We start from the raw sequence: 26,059 nt of genomic DNA, 5'->3' as shown, positions 1-26,059 counted from the left end.
ATAATCATGGCCACATATATAATGATGTTAACAGTTACTTGCTAACAAGTGGGCTTATAAAATCATCAGGGAGGAAACCTCCACCAGCCAATGGGTAAAAAAACCCCATCATAAACAGCAGTATTACAATTTGAACGCTAGTTTTGTCTGAAAAAAACTTATCATTGACGCTTTAAAAAAGAAGAAGATAAAATGCTAAATTTAGTATTAAAGAGTTTCGAAATGTGTTGGCAAATACAGCCAATGTAATCTACTCCTGAGTTAGAAAATCCTAAGTATTTCGAACAATTCAAATTTTTTGTTAACATATAATTTATAAAAATGACAATTTATTATATATAACATTTCAAAAGCTGACTTCTAGGCTGGTGATATCCTCGGGGACAAACCTTCTACCCCCAGCAATGGCACCGACCCAGTTGTTGAAAATAAACTCATTACAGATACCAGGATGATACAAAATTGAGTTCGCCAGATTTGATTAACATGATTTTCACAAAATTAAAAAAAACATAGTAACACTCATTTTAAAGAAAGAAAAAAACCAAGGATTTTTCGTTTCCTTAAAGTACTATTTTAACAACTGACATTACCATAAAGTACAAACATAAGATGAACATCAAGTGAAAAGAAGAATTTTAGGTAATTTATCATCTTTTGAAATTGTGAAGTATTTACGTTTTTGCAGGCAATTTCTTATTCGTGGTAATAAAAAGCTGCAGGATATATGTAAAAGTTAATTTTTTATTGGTAGTTTATGAACGTGGCATTCTTAAGTAATGTAACATAAGAAATATAACTATATTTTTTTCCTGTGTATGTGTTATGTTATATGATGTATGTGTTATGTTATATGATGTATGTGTTATGTTATATGATGTATGTTTGGAGCACTTATACTGTTATATAAAATTTAATTAGCTTGAAAAAATGTTGCTGAGTGTCCTCTAATTATTTGATTTTTAATTGATTTTCAAATGTTTCAAGTATGAGAATACAATGAAACATGACATGATACGATGCTTTAACCGATTAGCTTTAAATCATTGTAATAATAATGTTGTAATTAACATGCTTAGCACCGTCATTGCCTGAAAATAAAATAAAACATACATTTCTTCACAAGGACGTGATGAATGACCTTTATTGAAAAGGACAACACTTTGACATTTTGTTTATTGTATTTGTGTCAATTAATTCACTTATCACGAAAACTTGTCCAATTCCATACATAGATGTATCATTGAAAAAGGCCATGACACTTAAAATCCTCAACAACAAATCCACTTATTTTAAACAAAAGCAACAAATTTCAAACATATGCATGTTAATCTTGTATTTTGACTTGAATAAAGAAATACAAAGCGGAATAACTCTAATCGTAATATCAGATTATTTTTCTGTATCATACGCGCACACATTTAACTAAATTTAATAAACAATTGTCAATCAAGTCGCTGAATGTTCAGCTAACTTTAAAACCAGGGTTAACTCACAATTTTCCTTAAAATACCTGTACAAAGTCAGATATGATATTACCAATGTTATTTCAACTGATCGGGCGGAGCTTACGTTTTAATTTGCATAAGTACAGTCTATTTGAAGATGTGTGTGATAAGGATGATTATCGTTATAATTTTCATTGATTTCTAATCACCTATTAGTGTCACCAAACGAATTTACAACGACCATACCAGGACACTTCATTGATGAGTTTATCCACAAACACCTATCAGTAGATGGACTGGTCAATGATGGGCAAACCGTTTTTTTAACTCCGTCCAGTCAAGTGAAATAAATCAAGTAATAGTTGCTTTCCACTTGTTCCGTTGATTGATAGCGTTTGATTGTGTCAGGTTTATGGACTCCTTACTAAATTTGCACTGCAGATCGGTATTGTTGTTATGCTTTTGCAACACATTTTTGCAAAGAAAATCTTCTTTAATATATCATAAGGGTTATGATAGAAAAAAAGGTATGAGAAAATCAAAAAGTCTAGCAATATCGACTACGTTGTAATACGATCACAAAAAAGAGAGCACAAAAAATAGATTTTTACCCAGTAAATGACAATTTTATCACACTTCAAAAGTAGCACTGATTTGAAGTCATTTAAGCAGTGAACTGTAGATGGATTAGCTGCTTGCTTTCAACAATTTTATAAGTAAGAATGAAACAAAAAATGGGAAATATATCAATAGGTCTAACAAAAACTACATTACTAATTCATTGAAACTTTACACGACGATGTTCCAAACCAGATTGCAAAAGCTTGTACTTTATTTAGATATTTATTTTCATTCTATAACATTCAGCCTAGCTATCGTCAATCAATTGTCGTTTATATTCATCAAGGGTAAAGTTAATGAGATTAAAGTCCACCTGTATATGTACATTCAAAAGATGGACAAAGGTGTTTTTATAGAAAAAAGAGTTAATTAAATAGACAAATAGTCAGGTATATGTTTTTCTATTTTGAAAGATTTACTTTAATTAATGCAAACAAATATATGAAATGCCTAACTTTTCATAAAGTCTCCTAGATAAGCAAACGAAGAAAAAAATAAACAAATCAAACCAACCGGAAATGATAATGCATATACTGCTGTAGTGATAATCATAGATTCAGATGTGTACATTTCATTTACCATGTTTACTATCCTAAATGCACATTTCATCTTACAGAAAAAGTCGTAAGTATATGACTCACGATTGTTGTTATATCGTTTACAATTACATAGGTTTAAGCATTTAGAAATTATAAGAGATCAGAAATCAAACTTCTATATTTAATTTACAAAATGGGGGAGCAAAAAACAATCACCGTTTGCACAAAGATAAGAGGTGAGTAAATTTCCCAGCAATTGGTTAACTTGAGTCAAAATCAAAAATACTTTCAATCAGACGCCCATTTGAATATTATCATTTGATTTTAACCTGCCACAAGCAAACAGACAGGTTATTTTAGTTGAACAATAAGTTAGCCAGATGCTTGATTTGTCATCATAAGACTCATCAGATATATCAAACAAAATGTTTGAATGCCAAATCAAGACTATTGAAAACCAAATACATGTATTCCAAAAAGTTTTGCTAAATCTGGTTAGGACTCTTAAGTTCTCTCAAAGATTTTCAACATAACAAATCAAAATTTGTATTCAGTACTTATTCTAAATCCAGGCATAGATTACCTTAATCTTATTTGGCACCACCTTTTGGAATTTTGGGTCCTCAATGGTCTTTAACATTATACTTGTTTGGCATCTAATGTATCAAATTTTAACCTTGGTACCTTTGATAACTATTAACATTATTGCGAGCATAATATTTTTGTGAAATAGTTGCTCGAAGGACAATATCTATCATCAGTTAATGCTCACTTGATTATTGGAGACAGTGACTTGTTCTTGTTGGAAACGGTTACGGACAGACAGACAAACAGTATATTCGTGTCCTTTGGAGAGGAAATATGAGCAATGGAAATCAATAAATATTGACCTACCTCTTAATGAACTCCATGTGTTCTGTCTGTCTCATCATGCCCGTTCGCATCATTATACTTTGGAAGCATGGCCGATCTATGGCCCATAATTTACAATTAATTAAAGCTGAAAAAAATTACATTGATAACTATTATATTATTTATCTATAAGAAGTTCCAATTTCAATTTTATAAATATTGTGCAAAATATTGTACAAATTGTAATGAACGTGTTGCATATAAGATAGATTGGTTATCGATATAACTATTAAGATATGCAAATTATTTTTCGGTTTTGTCATACAACAAGCCAGATGAAAATACTCAATTTCATGTAAATCTTGCTGTAAATTTTTCTAGTGGTTTTTATTTCATTTCAGGGCCTTTGTGGATTGCTTTGTTTCGTTTTGGTTACTTAAACATATTTTATTTTCAAATTAGCAAAAGAATTAGACACAAGTTATAACAACATTAGTGATGTCGTCTCCCTGTGGACCTCTATGCAGTACGGTCTTTCCTCATTATTGAAGACCGTACGGTGAACTATAGTTGCTAACTTCTGCGTCATTTGGTCGCGGTTAGAGTCTTGTCTTATTGACAAATAATACCACATCATCTTAACATTATAAGCCAAAACCCCGTTCTCATAAAAGACCTTTAGATAGACAAAGCGCATGATTGACAAAAACCTAATAGCACGTCTTCTGCAACCTTGGATCGGAGCTGAAGGTAAAGGAGTTTCTAGATTAAGTATTAGTCAATGTATTTAAGCTATCAGTTCTTCTTTAATAGAGACTATTTGATATCAGACTGGATGTAACTGTTGCTTCGTCCATTACCATTAAAGGTTTACACACATCAAATTGGTCCTTTTTCTTATAAGCTTACGAGCAAGGCAATATATATTTACTACTTATTAATGCGAAAAGGAAATCTTAAAATTTCATAAGCTAAAGGCTTCTAATCAAATACTATAGTTGGATTGTACTTTGTATACTGTTGGTTGTTTGTTGGTCTTTCTTTTTTTTAGCCATTGCGTTTTTTTTTTTCCGACTTACTAATTTGACCGTCCCTTTAGTATCTTTCGCCACTCATTCTACTCGATATTGACTATGGCATTAGTAGTTTCAAATCATTAATAGCAATATTGATATGAGTATTGCAGTGTTCAATAGAATTGAAAGATATTTCATAAAACACATATAATGACAAACCCTAGTTTACCTTTTACGCTGGCTGTTCTTGTACAATTATATAAAATGGCGAGCTCTCCAAACACCTTGGCAGGACCCATAGTACATAACTTCTGTCCATCCTTCGTCACTTCAACTTTGCCATCTTAAAATGAAAAGTAAAGTACTCCAATTAATGAGAGAATCAAATGTTATACCGATTGAATTGTGAATTTACATTCTCATTTTCATCTACTTTATAAAACAAGAGCAAATCGTACTCCATAATACTGATCAATGTCATTTTAACTTAAGCCACGGAAATCAACTTGGATCCCCATTTTACTGGTCACAGAGATACAACACCAAAACCATGCAATAAACTCATTAATATTTCGCGAGACAGGAAGTTCATTCTAAGTTCAACAGACAGTTTTATAATGTAACCTATAACATGTTGAATATTTGAGGAATAAGAATTTATCTCAACCTGCTAATTTTGACGTATTACTTTAAATCTGTGCATGTTTTGTTATATATCTGGTGAAGATACAAGGTGGACAACTCTGTCGACCTTTACAATCAAACAGACTGCTGGGCATACATTGAAACTGCTGATCAAATATTTAATTGCATGTGTAACTTGCTCTATCTGAACAAAGAATCATTAATTGTGAAAATGGTACTTATAAATCGTCAATATTAGAATAATAGATATCTTTATTGGAATTAACCTCTTTCTTTGAATTAGTACAATGCTATGTACTTAAGCATGCACTTACCTCATGCAAAATTTGCTTAAAACAAAGACGGTGACCATATGATTATTTTATATCATAGAAACGGAAATTAAGATATCATCAACATATACTTTTTGAAGAAAATTCCATGAATCAAACGTAGAAATATGATGATTTTAAGACAAACTTATGAATGTTTTTTCTTATCCCAGGCATAGATTACCTTAGCCGTATTTGGAATTTTTGGTTCTGAATGCTCTTCAACTTTGTACTTGTTTGGTTTTATAACTATTTTGATAAGAGCGTCACTGATGAGTTATATGTAGACAAAACACGCGTCTGGCGTATTAAATTATAAGCCTGGTACCTTTGATAACTATTTGTCAATTATATGTGCTTCCTATACAAATATTAACCTATTTTGAAAGAATTCAATCAGTTATACTTCAGAAAATAAACGAGATAAGGCATTATTATTTCGATTTTCAGATATAATTCAACAAGCCAAATTTGTATCCAACATTTGGAGAAAATCTGTGCCATAGTCCAAAACTGATCCTAGAACGTTTCTCCGTTTATAGATAGAACTGTTGGTATTGGCCTTCCTGTGCGCTTTTGATATTGAAACAATCGAATCATATAAAATATAAGACACATCATATAATATGTGACACAATATACAGATTATATGTTAATAATCACCCAAAGTGTAAAAAAATGTGTTAATGAATTGAATAGACATTATCAATGAAATAAATTTGATACCAAAAATTATTCCCTTGAAATAAAAGAGTCGTCCGAGAAAGAACAAAAACAACAATATCCAAGGTTCCTCGCCTTGACAGGCCAATAACATATATAATATGTTAAAGGAATAACTCATTATCAAAGGTACCAGGATTATAATTTATTACGCCAGCACGCGTTTCGTCTACATAAGACTCATCAGTGACGCTCAGATCAAAATAGTTATAAAGCCAAACAAGTACAAAGTAGAAGAGCATTGAGGACTCGAAATTCCCAAAAGTTGTGCCAAATACGGCTAAGGTAATATATTCCTGGGATAAAAAAATCCTTAGTTATTTCAAAAAAATTCAAAGTTTTGTAACAGAAAATTTATAAAAATGATCACATAATTGATGTTCATGTCAACACCAAAGTGCTGACAACTGGGCTGGTGATACCCTCGGGGACGAAACGTCCACCAGCAGTGGCATCGGCCTTGTGGTGTAAATAATTATCAAAGGTACCAGGATTATAATTTATTACGCCAGACGCGCGTTTCGTTTACATCTGACTCAGCAGTGACGCTCAGATCAAAATAGTTGTAAAGCAAAACAAGTACAAAGTAGAAGAGCATTGAGGACCCAAAATTCCAAAAAGTTGTGCCAACTACAGCTAAGGTAATGTATTCCTGGGATAAGAAAATCCTTAGTTATTTAAAAAAATTCAAAGTTTTGTAACAGAAAATTTATAAAAATGATCAAATAATTGATATTCATGTCAACACTCAAGTGCTGACTACTGGGCTGGTGATACCCTCGGGGCCGAAACATCCACCAGCAGTGGCATCGACCCAGTCGTGTAAATAATAGTTTGTAATTACGTAGTCTACCCCTAACTGGACGGTTTACCCTTTCGAAGCACACGAATCTAATCCCGTTTTTTGTCTTTGATGCAGTGTTGCTCAATCTTGTTTTGTATCTACAGTATTTACTAGAAGTGGGTTTTTCGTTTTTTTTTCTCTTTTAGCCTTTCGTGTTAAATTGCATTTCTTAGATAGGTTATATCCCCCTTATTTTTAGCATTACACACATTAAAAGCAGGTATGATGGTTTGAGGGTTAATAAAAAAGATGTTAATTTCATAAATTATTTCCCTCTGAATGATCGTATAATATGTTGTTGATATGATGAATGATGTCATAAATTGCTGATATCATTTTATATAAATATTTACATTCTTGTAACCTGTCAGCACGAGCAATCTGTAACATCTTGCAATAAAACACGTGTATTAAATCGGACTTCAGATATAGACATTTATATGCATGGAAAGTGTTTATATGAATGATTCTGTGGTTAAAGCATTTGGCAAGATACAGTATTTTGTAATTCAAATGCTACTGTATATCTTAACGTAGGTTTGATTTTATTTACTTCAAACTTTCTAAGGATGGAACTTTGATGCTATAACCCCTTAAATCCCAAATTCCCAAACCGTGTCTGTCAGTCGAGGTCCTCTTTTATTAACTGTTCCTGCTTTCAAAATTTTGTTATTATATGAACCCACTGTTTATAAGAATGAATCAAACATATTTGTAAAAAATAACAATTTTTATACGATCAAGAGTTGCATTAGAAATAACTGTATTACAAATAGCTTATGTAAAGTGTTATTAACGTGTAATGGGTTGTACAAACATTATCATTCATATTACCGTGTAATAACGTAATTTTCTTCTTAATTGCTTCTTCCTACTTGTTTCGATAAACTTTACTACCCTGTCTTTGATGTTTATTACATGTAAGCATCATTTGACTGACATGATAGTTTTTGTCATAAGAATAAACTATTTCCTTATCATGGATTGAATAATGAAAAATGTAATTTTGAAGGATCCAGTTATTGAAATAAAAAGAATTGCAAAGAACAAAAATTGATTAATGTTGATCTTTGATAGTCCTTGGTACGTTTATCAATATCTGTCTAGACTCGGCCTATCTTAGACCTTGACATAGTATATATACATGTATACATGTGTAGACGGATATGTTCCAGTTGTCGTAACCACAATCCCGTCTTTTTTTCCTTAATTGCATGTGACCCGAATGATTTTGCCATTTGATAAGGGACGTTCGGTACGTTCCGTTTTGACTTTTCTTTGGAGGTTGTGTGTTTGTCTGTTTTATATTTCACTTTTAAGATTTTCTTCTGTCCTTACAAAAAAATAGCGATTTGAGGATTAAAATAAAGTTTTGAAAAAAAGAAAAAAATATGCCTCGGATGAATATCGCTAAACAAAATGGTTATTGCTAATTCAAAAGAATCACATCTTTGTCTTTATCTTTGCATTTTGTCATGTAGGACTCATCTACCTCGTACAAGAGAGTCAACAGTGACGTTTTGAGCTTTTTCGTATTATTATTTTGGATTTAACTTCACTACCATTTTATTCGGTAATTTGAGAGAACTAAGATCTCAATTCGGGTTTAAAGTCCTTATATCAGTTGAGAGTGCGTTTTGAAAAGGGACTTTCCATTTTTAATTTTCCTTGGATATTAGTACTACTGTGATTTGACTTTTGTGTATTGAGAATTTTATACACATTAATCATACACATGAAATACATTAATTACTCTAAAGTATATAACTCCTACACTAAGTTCTCTCTGTAATTGCTACTGTATATAAGTTAGTAGATACCAGAGATCAAGCATCTTTTATCAGTACACCAGGAAACTTGATTGATAACATCTTTATATTCCCTGAAACATCACCTGTTTAGCTTACATAGCTAGAGAAACAATTGTTTAACGCAGAAGAAAACTTGAGATAGTATAATCACATCTTAAAATTGATACATGAAAGCTTGTAAGACAATAAAAAAATCTATAGATTATCAAAGGGGTGAACACACGGCTGAACTATCATGTAAACGCACCTTTTAGTTCTACAAATAAACTTTCATTTACAATTTTAACCGATAATCGCTTCATGTCTTGCGAATGATATAAACGCCTCAAATAATTTCGAAAATCAGCGTCGTCCTCAAAAAACTAGTTTTAAAAGAAGGGGTTTTTTTGGGAAGCGTTTCATTCGAAGTTTTTGTAGATATGCTAGTAAAGTAGCAAAATACCGTAATCCAAAGAAAATTCATTACGGTAAGTCATTTATAAATGGCAAAATAGTTTGATTTAAAAGTAAAATATCAGCAAAAAGTGAAATTCAAGGAAAAAAAGTATGACATATAGAAAAAGGATATACAAAATAGCCATATCTTAAAACATTTGCTATAGTTCATGTTTATGCAAAGTTTTGATAAATGTCTAACATCATACACTACCTTCCATAACATATACAAGTGATCCTACATCTCCTTCCTTGATAATCAAACTGTCCTGCTTATATTCTACTGGATACATACAGTCCACTATTTCTCGTATTTGTCCCATTTCTAAATTCTTCATAAAGTCATTGTCTAATATTGCTTGCTTTATTAAATCTCGTGAGCTGAAATTAAAAAGAATAAAAGGTTTATTACTTTTGTTATAGGACTTTCATGACAGCAATAATACAGAATTGTCCAGAACGTATAAAACACCAGTAGTATAATATTTCAAATTCCTTTTTATTGAACTTTCGTTTGGGATATACGTTGATGTATGTATGTGAATGCTTCGATAAGGTTTGAACGGATGAACCGCCATTAAATCTTCTGTATATATTTTTTAAAGATAAAACTGCCATCAAAATACATGTGTATGTTCATCTTTGATTTGATCTCACTCAAGAACGTTTTGCATTTTTTTTTTGGAGGGGGGGGGGAAGGTTGTAACTTTCATATTGATCAGAAACAATCTTATAATTCTGAACAATGAAATGTTTTGCTAGTATTATTTTATCCACCTTCTTTGCAGTATTTACGTTTACCTTTATTTTCCCCATTTTTAATAACAATTACAATTATATATGTTTATTGTATTTCAAATCTTCATACGCTTTATTTATATGACATTAAGTGTTTGATAGTAATTCCTAAATAAAATCTTCTTTTCAGACAGTCCATGTAGCAGAAGTATAATACATTATTGTTTGAGGGGCAACTGAAGTTCGCCTCGGACGTTGCATTGTTGTTGCTGCGAAATCACAGTCTCTCGCGGTATTTAAAAGTTAGTGGTGCAGTAGCTTAACTGACCCCTGTTGTTGTTTTGCTCTAATCTACACAAATCCATCAGCAGTGGGTGGTCAGTTTATGTACAACAATGGAACTATTATATTGACAAAATATTAGTTCCATTGCACAACTAAGTCCCCTCGGCAAACGATACCCCCGATGTGATTCACAATATCACGTCCAAGTTCAAAAGATAATGATGGGAATTTATAAAAGATTGAGATCAAGTGCACTAGAAAAGTTCTGATGAATAATAATCGACCCTTCAACCATAATGGCAATCACAACTGGAGAATACGTTTATTTATCTGAGTAATAATTATATTATATAATGAATGCATTTGCCAGATTTCTTCCACTTTACATTGCCGAACCGACAAATGCTTTCTCCGTCATATGATAAAGGTTCTATCAATTTATCTGCATTCTAAGCAAGGTTTTACGATCAGGAGCGAGATAATTTGAAATACATTTAAACAAAGATACATTTTTATTTTCCCATCTCGGCATAAAGAATATATTAACTCGTGCTGAGAAATATGTACAAGGAGCAAATGCAGTATATATCTATTAACTTCTAATAACTTCACAAAAGCATGGCAGCTAGCACCTGTCTTGTTTCTGAGCTATCAATTTGCCTATCTTAAGAAAATGTATATTCTCATTCGGAAATGATTTGGGACAAAATTCTTATATTCATCGGTCAGTTAATCTTATATGCTTTTCACAACTAAAACATTAAGTTCAGCGCATCACTTGCAACAAATGAAAGTCTATTTAAAATTAATTTGTTACATCGATTGAAAATTAAACATTGTTTTGCCTGTATATACGAAAATGATATACTTGGCGAAAATAACCCGATATTTAAGTTTGCTTTGATACGTTGCTTGCAAACTTGAGGCTACAAGTCTAATTTGAGTGTAATATTTCCCAAGCTAGGTCGATAGCTGTATAATCCCAATAATTATAATGATTTTTTAAATCCAGATAAACAAAATAAACTGCTAAATCCTTGAACATAGAGATTTATAATCTCAACTGTAAACTCCTTACTTGCATTTACCAAAATGAAAAGCGAACACAGACACATACCTGGATGCCTTCTGAAATTTTGTCAGCTTCTTAAAGCTTAATGCATCAAATTTGGCAGGTTCGGCAGAAATAGCACATCGTTTAATTCTGTCCCTTGACATTGCTAAACGTTTCTTTATTGGTGGTGATGCTGGTTTTAAGATAGATCTATATTTGTCAAGTTCATTCTGTAAGGATTTGATTAAAGAATCTTTTTCATCAAGTTCTGATTCTAATTCGTCAATCAAGTCATCTCTTTGTTTTAACTCCTCAATTTTATCACTAAGACACCTCTGTAGTTCTCTTAATGTGCCCATATCAAAGTATCAAAAGACAAATTAAAAAACTAAATAGATATTCCCCGCGCACAAATATGGATAGTGAAAAGACTTTCCTTTATTCCAATCTTTATCTGGAAAGGACGGACACTACTAACACTTGTGGTTCTCTTAATTTCCCCAAATTTTAGTCAATAGACAACTTAAAGTACAATACGGTACGTGAAAGACTTTTACTTAGGTCTAACATATATCTGGAATAGTCTGACACTTCACTTAAAAGAAAACCTTTACTTATATCCTTTCCAATGATGCAATGAACTTTAACCTTTTGGTTTCCTGTACGTGTTAATTCATTATGTTGAATATTGAAACTGACACGGCATGTAAGAATATAAAAATATTTATCTATAATTACTTATTGATACATAATTTTACTTGATAGAAGTATAGCTACCACTGGATATTAATTACCCATGATAGTTAAAGTAATGATGAATGGTCCAAGCGCTTGATTGAATTAACTAACGGACTTAAACGTTTGATTGAGTTTGACTTAATTCTCCATGTTTAATATCGTAGTCGTTATTTCATTTTCCATTCTGTGTTCACTTTGAATTAAATTTCATGTCCGAAATGAAATTGCATGGATTAATGTTCTGTTCATCCTATTATGATTTCCAATATCACACCGTATCTTTAGAAACGAAAAATACGATATCTTCTAATAAATGTTGATAGCTTTGCTTCAAAATTCCTCTTTCTTTCTCTAGCATTAATTAAATAGTATTGGAACTTTTTGATATAACAATATGAAAAGATTTTCACTTTGTTTTTCACATTATGTTTCTTTTATATAAAGATTTGCTTTCGCCCGTGTTAATAGCCAATCCCGTCTTTGATTCCTCAATTAGTTTACAAATATTTAAAACATGTGCTGGCATGGATTAAATGAATCGGAGGTGTTCTTTGACTTTGAATCTCTATATCTTAGTTTTTTTTATTTTAATTAGTGTCTTCTATCTTTTCTAATTCAAATCAATCATCACAGGAAAAAAATTATTACGAACTTCTGTTATTCATGTTATTTGTATGATTCAAAAGTGAACTGTCTTTAAGTGGCAGCAATTTCTAATTCTTAATTCCCAAAGCATAAGTGAGGTGTTTCTTTTGTATTTTTATTTTAGAAACTTATTACTTCAGTGTAACGTTTACTTCGTACATGTTTAACTTTATCTTCCGAAGCTTTTATCAGAGTGAATCTTCTCTGTTATCACAATATGCGTGGCAGTTTTGCCTTATGCACTTTCAAGAGTAAAATTCTCCAAATTCCACTTGAGAAATAGAATAAACTTAGCAACTATTCACTGTCAAAATATCTGTAAAACTTGAAGATTTCCGTTAAAATCATCAACTTCCAATCAGTTCATTGCCTTTAAGCATATTTCTAGGATGTATAGATATACACATGGTAAACCAGTCACTCTTAACAAACAGGTTTAATCCAATTTCTTTGAACAAATAACTTTTTATTTACACCCGCAAGTACAACTTTTTATTTCAAATTTCCAAGTTTTGTTGATATACTTGTTTTCTAAAATATTCAAATATCGATTCAAAGTAAAATACATATCTTTTGATTTTGTATCTGAAGTCAAAACTGTTGGATGCTATCCGATACTTTAAAAAGATAAGTGATTCCCCGTGAATGATAAAGAGTGTATTAAAAGAAAATTAGATTTTGCTCCTCTTCATCAGAAAAATACACATAGCGTTGAAAGACACGTGTCAGATTTATTCATTTGTACCTGACAAATCCTGGATATAATTTTCACACCTTATTAATAAAACAGCTGTAAGTAACAAATGAATTATCAAATCTCCATGCTCTTGTGTGTATATCAAAACATATTTAATCAATCTCTGTATTTCAGATAGACCGTTTTATTCCTATCCTAACTGATAATTAACATTTTACCTGACATTTCAAATAGGATTCTTTTTTTCAATTCGAACGAATCTGGTTAGATGTAGTTTTCAATGTCAATGCCATTACTTCTACGTTGAAAATAACAGTTCTTATCTTTTACCGTTATAATTGGATTAAAAAGTAGAAACTATAAAATATAAAATCATTTAGACCAATGGTTTCAGATAGTATCAAAATAGAAAGAATTAAATTAATTCCCCAAAACATTGCATTGGACACTTTCAGTTTGCAAAACACTCATTTGCAAATCCGCGGCCTTAGAGCTACAGTGTCATATATATAACCAAAATGTTTAAAATTACATGGGATTCAATAATTAATTTTCATTGCTTTTTCTACTGTTTTCTACAGATATATCTGGCAATTTGATTTAGAAAAACATGGGATTTTCAATATCACACGTGACAGTGCAAAATCCAATGGGATTGATCATTATCCCATGGGATTGTTTGTGTCCCATGGGATAATTGTAGTCCCATGGGACAGAAAAAATCCCATGAGTCTATATATATATATAACCATTTGAATTCCATCCTGACATCTATATTTTAACCTCTATATCCTGACCTCTATATTTTGACCTTTATATCGTGACCTCTTAGACTATATTTTGACAGAATCGAGTTACTTAATCATTACAGTTCTTTGCAGTGTTAATCCAGTTGTTCGACTTTTCTTTCGTATATTTTTCCTTTGAATTCAAACCGAAACATTTGAAAGCCCGCATATAAATACGTTGAAATTTAAGAGCTTTGTAAACCCAAATGGAAATATTGCAGGAAGAGTCAATTTTCCTAAGAGAGTTGGAACTGTAGTTACTTAGTAATTTCTGATATTATCAACGGGGAGTTTAAGAAAAATATGATCATATTACATATTTATTAGCTAGTCATTATAAAGAAAAAAAATACCGTTAAACAGTCATTGCAGACTATTTTATTTGTGATCTTTGCTTTAATTTATATTCATTTACAGAAAAGCCTCTCAACGGTTGTTTTTAAATGATATTGTTGATGTTTTTTTTTTTATACTTTTTAACTAAAACTGAAATTTCTTCCAGCTTTCACAAGCACGTGTTTGGCAAAGTCTGCCAAAAGACAATAGCTTTAAGATGCATTCTCAAATTATTTACATCTGATTTTGAGTAAGGAAGGTTAATCGAGAAATTTTACGCATGTGTAATTAAAATTAACTATTTAATCATCTGGTAAAACGAACCAAATTCTTTTCACAATTTGTTTGATTTACAAATTATATGAACAATTCAAAAGATCACTTTCAAGATGTAAGAGGCTCGTTTTGATTTGTGTATTTTCGTCTTCTAATTGTTAAAAATAACAACAACATGTGTATGTTTTTGAGTGCAAGAAAGAGGCTTTTAGTTAAGCTTTGTAATGAGTAAACATGTGTTATATATGACAAAAGTAGGGGACATCTAATTCAGTGACAGAAATATCGTGATCTCTATTAATAATTTCGAATTTGATACTGCATGGGCGAAGTACAATATAAGATTAAATAGTATATCAAGCATTGAATATCTCACAATGATCAGTGGGCGCAGGAATTACGTCACTCGTAATAGAGTGTTGTATCTGATCATTAATTTTCGTTGCATATAGTCGAAACTACCAAAGGGGAACCAAAGAATCGTCATAACAGAATGACACAATCTTGGCTTTATTGTATGTTTGCTTTCTGTCTAATTGGCATTATATTCCATGTTACTTATATCCTTACCATTTTTTTCAAAACTAACTCTGATGGACAAACTCCGAAACAGAGGTGAATATTCTTTGCTTAACTATCACGTTATATAGTCAACGTAGCGTACAGCAAAGAGGACGTTAGCCGCTGTTTCGGAGTTTGTCTGCATGATGAAAAGTACTAGACAATGGAGATTCTCGTGAAAACTGCGAAAAAGCGATAATGGTCGAATAAGCAGACAACAAACACCCTTAATAGCTTGCTTTTCTGTTAGACTCAATGCTCCGTGTTGAAGACTGTACTTTGACCTAAAATTGTGATTTGGATTGAGAGTTGTCACATTGCCATCTACCCAAATCAAATGAGAATCGATAGCATAACAGAGCCATTAACTGCCCTTTCGTGACATTTTTGATCAAATGTGGATTTTCATAGCGGATAATGCATTCATTATATATATATATATACCCAAAACACACATGTATATTTTCATCTGAACAATAAGCGTGTTGAGTGTGACCGGTATTATTTTATACAATACATGCAATGTACTATTATGTGTTATGCCATTCTCGTTGTATCATGGTTTACTTTTAATTAAAACATGATGTATGTAATCAAGGAATAATGATAGTTATACACCATAGGCACTTTTCTAATTAACCATGAAACATGCGCAAATTGACCGGAACCTACCGTTTATGATTTAACAGAACAACAAGGTTATGTCTTATTATGCTAGAAAAAAATATCCTCAGATTTACAAATTCCTTTTCATAAAAAAGTTTTCTAACAATACAAGCGTCTTGGTTTATATTGGAATTGGTTTATATTGTTTATCTTACACTACGAACAACTGGTTATAAGACAAACTACTTAAAGATATCAACCTTGTGTTTTGTTTGTTTGTGTTATTATCACTCCGTTGATCGATGACCTAGATTGTGTATTTCATCAAGTACGTAGATGACAGTGTTTTGGTACAGAAAAAAGACGTCATTTTGGAGACAATGCTTATTCAAGTTTATAATCATGGCAGATTAAGCACAACTAACATCCTTAAGGAAGCTGGCTTGTCATGATTTAGATTTTTGTCAGATTTTCGGAATCCTCTTGTTTTATCCATTTGAATGCCTTGAAAAAAATTTGACCGGTGATCCCCATTTTTCTTTTCGTAAATCTTTTACATGTATAATGATAAGCCATCTGTAAAAGTCTTATAAAATATTAATTACTTTTCAACCGTTTTTGAGAACTTAAACTTGTCAATGATAAGGCTATACCAGCTGAAGGACGCCTCCGGGTGCGGGAATTTCTCGCTACATTGAAGACCTGTTGATGACCCTCTGCTGTTGTTTTTTATTTGGTCGGGTTGTTGTCTCTTTGACACATTCCCCATTTCCATTCTCAATTTTATGAAAAGTCAAGAGAGAATATTTTCCCGCCAAAATTTCAATGGCTTATATCTCGAAAACAAGCACGATGACCTATATATTTTGCCCTCTGTCCACAGTTCCATATTCTGTTTAATAACTTCGGTGTTGACATGAATATCAATTATATGGTCATTTTTACAAATTTTCTTTTTACAAAACTATGAATTTTTCGAAAAACTAAGGATTTTCTTACCCCAGGAGTAGATTACCTTAGCCATATTTGGCACAACTTTTAGGAATTTTTTATCCTCAATGCTCTTCAACTTTGTATTTATTTGGCTTTTTAACTATTTTGATCTGAGCGTCACTGATGAGTCTGATGTAGACGAAACGCGCGTCTGGCGTATAAAATTATAATCCTGGTACTTTTGATAACTATTAACACCACTGGGTCGATGCCACTGCTGGTGGACGTTTCGTCCCCGAGGGTATCACCAGCCCAGTAGTCAGCACTTCGGTGTTGACATGAAAATCAATTATATGGTCATTTTTATGAATTTTCTGTTTACAAAAATTTGAATTTTTCGAAAAACTAAGGATTTTCTTACCCCAGGAGTAGATTACCTTAGCCATATTTGGCACAACTTTAAGGAATGTTTTATCCTCAATGCTCTTCAACTTTGTATTTGTTTGGCTTTTTAACTATTTTGATCTGAGCGTCACTGATGAGTCTTATGTAGACGAAACGCGCGTCTGGCGTATAAAATTATAATCCTGGAACTTTTGATAACTATTTACACCACTGGGTCGATGCCACTGCTGGTGGACGTTTCGTCCCCGAGGGTATCACCAGCCCAGTAGTCAGCACTTCGGTGTTGACATGAATATCAATTATATGGTCATTTTTATAAATTTTCTGTTTACAAAACTTTGAATTTTTCGAAAAACTAAGGATTTTCTTACCCCAGGAGTAGATTACCTTAGCCATATTTGGCACAACTTTTAGGAATTTTTTATCCTCAATGCTCTTCAACTTTGTATTTATTTGGCTTTTTAACTATTTTGATCTGAGCGTCACTGATGAGTCTTATGTAGACGAAACGCGCGTCTGGCGTATAAAATTATAATCCTGGTACTTTTGATAACTAATATACTGTTTAATAAAAGAGCCAGAGACATATATGTCTTTGAAAGAACCTAAATATTCCACTTGCTGACTATAGTGGTTGGATTTAGGATATGTTTCAATTTATTCTTTGTTTATTCTATTCACAACTCTCTTTTTTATTATAATAAGACTCGAGTGATTTAGAACTTAACATATTGTTAAGATACCTTGTATATACAGCCAAAATTAAACTATAGGTCTTAAGAGTTGCAGAAAACAGGTTCAATGTAAAGTTTGTCAGATAACCTGCGACTGGTCATAAACAGTTTATATACAATATCAATATGTAGATGTATACATTTCCAAGCACAGGCTGAACCCGGTAAGAAGGATTGTCCTGATCCAAACTTGAAGTGATATGTCAGCTTTTAGTCAATGTTTAAATTATCACTGTGACTTTGAAAAGAAGAACAGTATGATAACGGTGTTCTATTTGGCTTTATTGAACGCGTATCATGAATCATCTACATTTTCAACATGTATTGTCAACTCTCCACAAAAGACCAAATGACATAGAAGTTTACAACTATAAAAGACCCCGATTAATAAACTTTTCGAACGAGAAAATTATATCCTAAGTTATGTACAAAACAAAGAATGAAAAACAAATATGTTAAACAGCAACAACCGACAGCTACTAAATTGCAGGCTTCTGACTTGGGACAAACGTATACCTGAGGCGAGGTTTTACTAGTTTGTTAGTACCATAACCTGGAATGGTGGAGTAACAGTAAACTATCAAATTCAGTAGAAATAGGCCTAACTCATCAGATACAAAGAAGACAACATAAAACAAAAATACAGACCAGACGTGGCAGGGTATTTATACATCCCACGACAAAAAGGAGAATAAAGGTTTTGAAAAGTTGTAAATGAAGTTTCTATGCATGCGTCTATAGAGAATATAAGTCTTATGTTCAGTAGACAAGGCTACACATTTAATTCATTAAATGCAAAGGCGCTTCATTCTCAATAATTAATTGGGATTAGAAATACATTTAATGAATCAAAAATTGTTTCCATGTAACTAATTGTATCTTGTAAGCACGCGTCGGCATGCATGATACAGGTGTAAGTAAAAGATAAGAATTTAATGGCTGTCAATAACTGTCATCACTTTACATTTTAAGCATGTTAACTTTTTGTTTACACGATATAAAGTTCGGTGAGTGCTACATGTACTAAATAGACCAATGCCGGCTGTAATTCATTTCAAAGGTTTACTCATGCATCCACTTTAGCATTGGAAATTACAAAGATTTGACCGTTTTCTACTCTTATGTGACTCTGAGGTTTATTATTAATGTGCATTTAATCATTGGGTTGCTTTAGCCTAGACGTTTACTTTCGAAAATACCTGAATGGTATAAAAAAAATCTAGACCAAATAGTCATATGCTATAATATTTGTGCGTTTAACATGTTCTGGGGGTTATTTGAAGAAGTTCTGTGAACATCAATGTTAACAGGGCTATGGTAATGTGCAATGCGCTGATTTTGATTGGATATAGGTACTGGGTCTGTATGAACTATAGCTTTACAATTTTTCTACTGCAGCTTAGAATTATCCATTAATTTCTAGTTTAAAAAAACAGTCTTTACATTTTATTACTGCACTTACAATTTGTGAGGACCAACACTAATTCACTATTGTGCATTATACTACGAGACAATCAATTAATTAGTCAAAAACTTGATAAAAGTAGACTTTTCAATGCTGTCAATAGGAAAATGGTAAATTCCATAGTTGCAAGTTCTTAATTACTTATACCTATACATGAGCGTAGCCCCGACCTTTGGTAGCAAACACTTAAATAACCTTCGGTATCATGTGGTCAAATAAGAAAATATTCAGACGTCACGTTATTCAATTAGCATAAAAAGTAAATTTCCTACTTACTGAGAAGGCTTTGTAACATATTTCGGTTTATACAGAGCAAGAATTGACCCGTATTTAGCTGGCTCAGCAGATATTGCTGTTCGTTTTGAACGCTCAGGTTGAAGTGTTTCTTCTCGCTGTACTCGTTTGGTCATTGGTTTTATTATAGAACGGTACTTATCCAATTCGTTTCTAAGATGGCGTATAACTTCATCTTTTTCGTCTAATTCGGCCTCAAGTTCATCAATTAGAGAATCTCGTTGTTGAACTTCTTCAATTTTCTCCCTTAAAAGGAACTGCAAATCTCGCAATGTTCCCATTTTTATGTTGTTTAATCTCTTTGGGAGTATCTTTTGCTAACATTTCCAGATATACTTTTCATTTTAGTACTTTTAAACGCTTTTCCATTATTTCACTGGTTATCTTTAACAAAATACAACCGGAGAAGTAACATAATGCACTGTCTACTTTCCATTAAATAGAACAAAGCAGTCTTTATTACATCATGGTTCATATTCGCTACAACTTGTATATCTGAATTTTCTGTAAATGTTTACTCTATCTTTCTCAAATCTTTCGCATTTTTTTTTCTAATACTACAGTATGTAGTTATCTCAAAATCATGAATTTGAATCTAAGATCCCAAAGGATTCATAAATTTCATGAATATAACCTATTGTTAGTGAACTTTATATGTTCCCAGAAGATGCTTTAAGAATGTATACACGAACTTATAAGTATTTTGCTGTTATCAAATGTCAAATGAATAAAATATTCACCAATAAATGTTATATTTTCAATCCTCATTTTCTGTCATTTGCAAGTCTCGTTTTATCCCTCGCAGCACCGACTTAATATCCTTTAATAAGAACTCATAATTTGTTTAGCATGGCTACACGAAAATACATCATCAAAATTCAAACTATTTATGATAGATCCTAGCGTATAGCATCAATTCAGATTTATCAAGTTTCGTCAAAATTATAAAATAAAATCCAAATCAGTTAGTATGTTATGATGTTCTTGCCAAACTCACCATCAAACTTGACACCTCATTTAATCGTCAAAACGTATATATATAATATCTGGTCTGTCTGATGGTTTTCAATTTCCATCATGAATGAAACAAGCCTTTTGTTTATCATACAGATACTTTCACTTTTTAATCTTCAAAAACTTCATTTCGAGTTCACGAGATCGTATTGAATTAGCCCTTTGATGTGCTTCATAAATCTTTTACTACAATATGTGTATGTATGCTTAATTCTTGCCAGATAGATATACTGCAATCTCAAAATCGGCTTGCTTTTTTGAACTTATTCAACAACTCGAATGCCATGTCATTATTTAAAACTGTAACGTTAAAGTTTACATCTTTGCCATGTAAATACTTTGAAAAATAACATCAACACAAGACCGCACTTTAATGCCTAATTGCAAATCATTTCAAAATATCTGCTTAACATGTATCTATGAGTTCCATACTCACTGCTAGAGCACCTGGTATTGTCAGAAACTGTTGGGTTAAATATCTAATTAGGCCCTCCTCATTTAGGTGTCGAAGTTAATTAGGATCTAATTATTTCAACTGAACAGTTTCTGATGTTATTGTCATATCTCCGATTTTATCTCTGTTTTTATGGAATTACAGGTCTTTCACTCATTTTCTGACTTTGAAATTAATTAACAAAACCATACGTGCCAAAAATCAATTTTGTGTATGTTGAGAACTATATATAACTGGGTTTTTTTTGGTTTACTTATAATATTGTTTTTATTTTTAATGGAACTTTGTCTTACTGTGGGATTGATATACAGTTGCCATGCTATTCTGGAGCTTTCTTTTAAGTTATTTTAAGTTGTGATATTTTGTATACTAATATGTTAAATGGCGAAGTGCCAAAAGTGGGGTAATTAGGTAATTTCCGAGTTTCCATTCTTGGGGACAAAGCATTAACAACCGGAAAACATATTTGTATTTATATTTGTCAATGCAATAATTTCAATCGAGACATTTCTGAGGAAAAAGGAACATTATGGGCTTTGCTCATTGTTGAGGCCGTACGGTGACCTTTAATTGTTAATTTCTGTGTCATTTTGGTCTCATCTGGAGAGTTGTCTCATTGGCAATCTTACCAAATTCCTGAAAATGACGAAAATCGAATGAATTTTCCTTTGTTTTAATCAATTCACAGGTTATTTAAGCGTCTTTAGGGCAAAAGTACGTCTTCTATTAATAAAAAAAAACCTATTGAATTTAATAAATAATAATAGATTTGCGTTCTGTCAAGTTTGTTTCTTAAACAGTTATAATCGCTTTTCCGTATAATATAAAACAAATAAACTCAGCATCTGACACAATATTAAAAGTTTTGATAAGATGCTAAACCTGAAGTTGTAATGTATATGCTACACAGTTAATCACATTCCCATTTTCAAATCAATAGAGCTTGTTTTGTTTACTAAAAGTTAAAACAATGAATATGGTGAAAAATAAAGGTCAAAGCTTGCAAATTCTCAAACATGAATACAGATAATTGTTAGGTTTACGTCATTAAGACAGCAAACCAACCGATACAAACAACTAAAAGACATTTGAATATATTCGTTGGAGTAGAGTGCGTGTGTGTATATTTTACGCTTATTCGGGTGATAGTTGTTTACATTACTGAACGGAAATGTATACAAAGAAAATTGCATTTGTATCTGATGCTGTTTCATTCATACTTCCGATTCGGACATATATTATATGTAGAACGATTCTTGTTTCAATTACTACTTGATTAGACACAGACAACGTAAATAATTAAAGGTATGCATATACGTGTAATGCAACAGTGATAGTGAATGAAAACCTTTCTCTCACTCTCAATCATTATCAAGATCGATCTTACTTTCTGTCGATCATTATGGAGAAAACTGCTTCTCTACACATTGCATATTATCTGTCTTTTATATGTCCTTAGTTACCTGACGAATATGAGACTTGCATTACATGCAAAAAATAAATATTACATTTTATAATTATACCATTATAATCATGATTATCGATACCGTGTTATCAAAAATAAAAATATGATAATTTCATCGGTCCTTGAAACTCCGAGGTTGAAACAGCCTGGCTCACAAGCAATACAAAAAGACTGGGAATCTAAGCACATTTTTACTACGAGGGATTGAAGTCATCTAAACAATATAAATAACAAAGTGTACACAAATTATAAAATAAGAAAACATATCATTCTTAAAGTAAAGAAACTACAGGATTCCACAGATTTTATCAAATGTTTCCTTAATTAATTTTTCATTTGTTGTTTTATTTAATTGCTATTTACTACTGATCAAGATAGACAAGATTAAAAGTCTTCTAGTAAGGAATGTCAGTATTGGCACAAGAGTTGGGGAGGAGTATAGTATTTCAAAGATAACCAGCAGGTAATTATGAACAGTTATAAAATAAACATTTTTTTGATAATTACCAGTAATGTTACATAAGTTTATACATATCATGTTTGAGGGTTATGACCTGCATGAATGAAAAGAAACACATGACTTGATATTTCAGGTAGAAATTAATATTTACATGCCTTTAAGATGTCTCATTCGTTTTGTTTTATGTTTATTTTTAATAAGACTCGTGCTGCAAATAAAATTTATGTTATCGTTTTATTCCTTCTGACAAAGTCCCATACATTTAAAGTAATCTCACCCTCCAAATTTTGCATATTATCTTTCTATTTAAGTATCTTTTTATTTCTTCGTTATTCCTGATGCTTGACAACACCAGGACTGAAGTAAACAACACTCAACCAATCGGATGTTGTAAAACCGAGTCGAAAGATATAACAAAGCCTTTAAGGGACATTCAAACTTCCATTCTAAATTTTATTATAAGTCGAAAACAAACCGACAACGACATGGCAAATAAAAGATAAACAACAGCATACAAAACACAACACATGCTAATCGAGAAAGTGACACCAAAGAAGTGTTTCTTTAGCGTGCACGTTAGTCTGCATTCATTTCCGACAAAAGGCACATAGTGACATTAATAAATAAATGTAACTACAAACAAGGGAGTCTATAGTTGCTAACATGTACGTCATTTGGTTTGTGGTGGGTAGTTGTCGCATTGACCGAACCAACCTAACAGGTATCATCCTACTTTGATGTGGTGTTTTGGAATTAAAGTTCAAAAACCACTGAAGTGTCGTTAACCAGAATCTGTTTGTACACCCATCACGTGACTTTCATTGTTCGTGCACCTGGCACACCGTGAGTGAGCATAGCGAATGCAACGGTCTTAAATCACCCTTCGCCTTTTTTTTAACTAAATAAATGTTAAGACATGAAAGCGAAGTGAAGGAAATACCAGCATCTATATCCTAATTACCCTGCTATGTTATTGTGCTGTATATGTTGCTCGTAAAATATTTCATGCAGGTTAATGATTTTGATTTATTAAGTATCATGATTAATATAATTATGACAGTATGCATTAATTATTATTTTGTGTTTTAATGCTTGTTGGGAATCATTTTGAATGTGCAATATGTATAAATACGTTGCCATTTCCAGTACGCTGTTTATATAGACAGTTATACAGTTGTTTTGAAATTTTTAATATCCGATTTTCAAAGAAATCAGTTTTACTTGTACGCGATGCGTGAAGATGACACCAAAATGATTGTTGTGGTGTAAACTTCGGTTGAATATGAGCGTTCGTTTCTTATGAAATTTACAAGGATACGATATGGTATTCAAATATGCTGAAGTTAATATATTTTCATCTTTATTTTTGCACCTGCTCAGTCGTTGAAATGTAATATATAACTAAAGGTATATAATAAAATGTTATTGTTTTTTTTCTGTTTTGAGAGCAAACATCAATATCAAAGGTTTTGCACACAGGCACTTGTCTCAAAAAAAAATTTCCTATATGTACATAGGAAATTTTTTTTTGAAACAAGTGCCTGTGGTTTTGCATGAAAGGTAACACTGACAGCTGTTTGGCCGGATTTAGCAGTTTACATAAAACGAAGTTTTTTTTATTCAATATCTATTCATTAGTATATGTATATAGTTGACCAACGTTTAGATATAATTGACCAACGTGGAGTTTTATTTAGCAATTAAAAACAAACTTTGAAAATGGGTCAAGCTAGTTAAATTGAAACTGCATGTATTGTTGACGTCACTCATGTTTGACATTCGCGTCAAATGAATGTCAATATGTCTGACAGACGTCCAAGAGGAGTATTGAGCGTGTAAGTGAGTAAAAAAAAAAACAAGTGTTAGTTTAATGATCAAATCAATATACATTGTACACATTTTTTTTCATGTTTTGAAAGCTCTTTGAAATTATTTAAAATTGAGAATGGAAATGTGTCAAAGAGACAACAACCCGACCAAAGTGCAGATAACAGCCGAAGGCAACCAATGGGTCTTCAATGCAACAAGAAAATCCCACACCCTGAGGCGTGCTTCAGCTAGCCCCTAACCAAAAAATTATGCTAGTTCAGTGATAATGGACGTTCTACAATGCAACAAGAAAATTTCCTACATTGATAGCCAATATGGCTGATTGGAAGATAAATATATATTGACATTATCAAACAAAGCTCGTTACATCAAATAACTCACGACTGATCTAGTGGGTGTCCATTATTTTTTAACCGAGCCCAACTATTTTTGGAGCAGTGGGTAATTGTATCTTTTCAATCGTTTTGTCGTTTGACTTGTTTCAGGTTTGCATATGCTAGTAATATTGCCCGCTGGGCGTAAGCAATAAACAAGCTATCAAAATATTTAAGTGCCGCCATATGATAAGAAATATGTATTAGAAAATTCTTAATAGGATAAATGGTCTGTTTTCCATTAGTTTTGATTATGCAATTTACCTGATTAAGATAAATAAACCATTATCGACTGTAAATCAATTGCTTTGCGGAAGCTAAACTTTCATTCAAAGAGAGATAACTCAAAAGTAAAATCACAAAAATGCAGAACGGTTAAAAATACTATGAGTTTCTCTAATTTAATGAACAGCAAAGATAAATTTGTTCTTGTTGGCTTAGCCATGTTCTGTAAAATTGTAATTTGTCAATTTACAAATGATATTTACCTTCCCATTTCTTCATGCATTTGTAAATATGTTTGTTCATGCATTATTTATATCTTATTTGTTATATTGTTGTACTATATCATGCCTCATGTGAGGCCTTTAGTGAAATAAAATGTTTCAATGTTTCAATGTTTCAATGTTTCAATGTTTCAATGTTTCAATGTTTCAATGTTT

General features: G+C 31.9%; 1 protein-coding gene across 3 annotated transcripts in view; it reads right to left on the bottom strand.

The window, feature by feature from the left end:
- Positions 1–26,059, bottom strand: part of LOC139489028 (cGMP-dependent protein kinase 1-like) — a 110,535-nt gene that overhangs the window by 59,342 nt on the left and 25,134 nt on the right. Inside the window, exons 1-4 of one of the 3 annotated variants that reach the window (XM_071275080.1) lie at positions 19,783–21,248; positions 9,460–9,626; positions 4,706–4,819; positions 3,503–3,608 (exon numbers count right to left, since the gene is read on the bottom strand). In XM_071275080.1, the coding sequence (XP_071131181.1) occupies positions 3,503–3,608; positions 4,706–4,819; positions 9,460–9,626; positions 19,783–20,081 (686 nt within the window). In that variant the 5' untranslated portion in view covers positions 20,082–21,248. Of the gene's footprint in view, positions 1–3,502; positions 3,609–4,705; positions 4,820–9,459; positions 9,627–11,385; positions 13,557–19,782; positions 21,249–26,059 lie in introns of those variants that run through there. The other 2 variants (XM_071275081.1, XM_071275079.1) reach the window with 2 other exon arrangements.

Source organism: Mytilus edulis, chromosome 9, assembly GCF_963676685.1.
Source record: "Mytilus edulis chromosome 9, xbMytEdul2.2, whole genome shotgun sequence".
Taxonomy (NCBI): domain Eukaryota; kingdom Metazoa; phylum Mollusca; class Bivalvia; order Mytilida; family Mytilidae; genus Mytilus; species Mytilus edulis.
The sequence above is the reverse complement of the archived record's forward strand: the minus strand, read 5'-3'. Positions and strand labels throughout refer to the sequence as shown.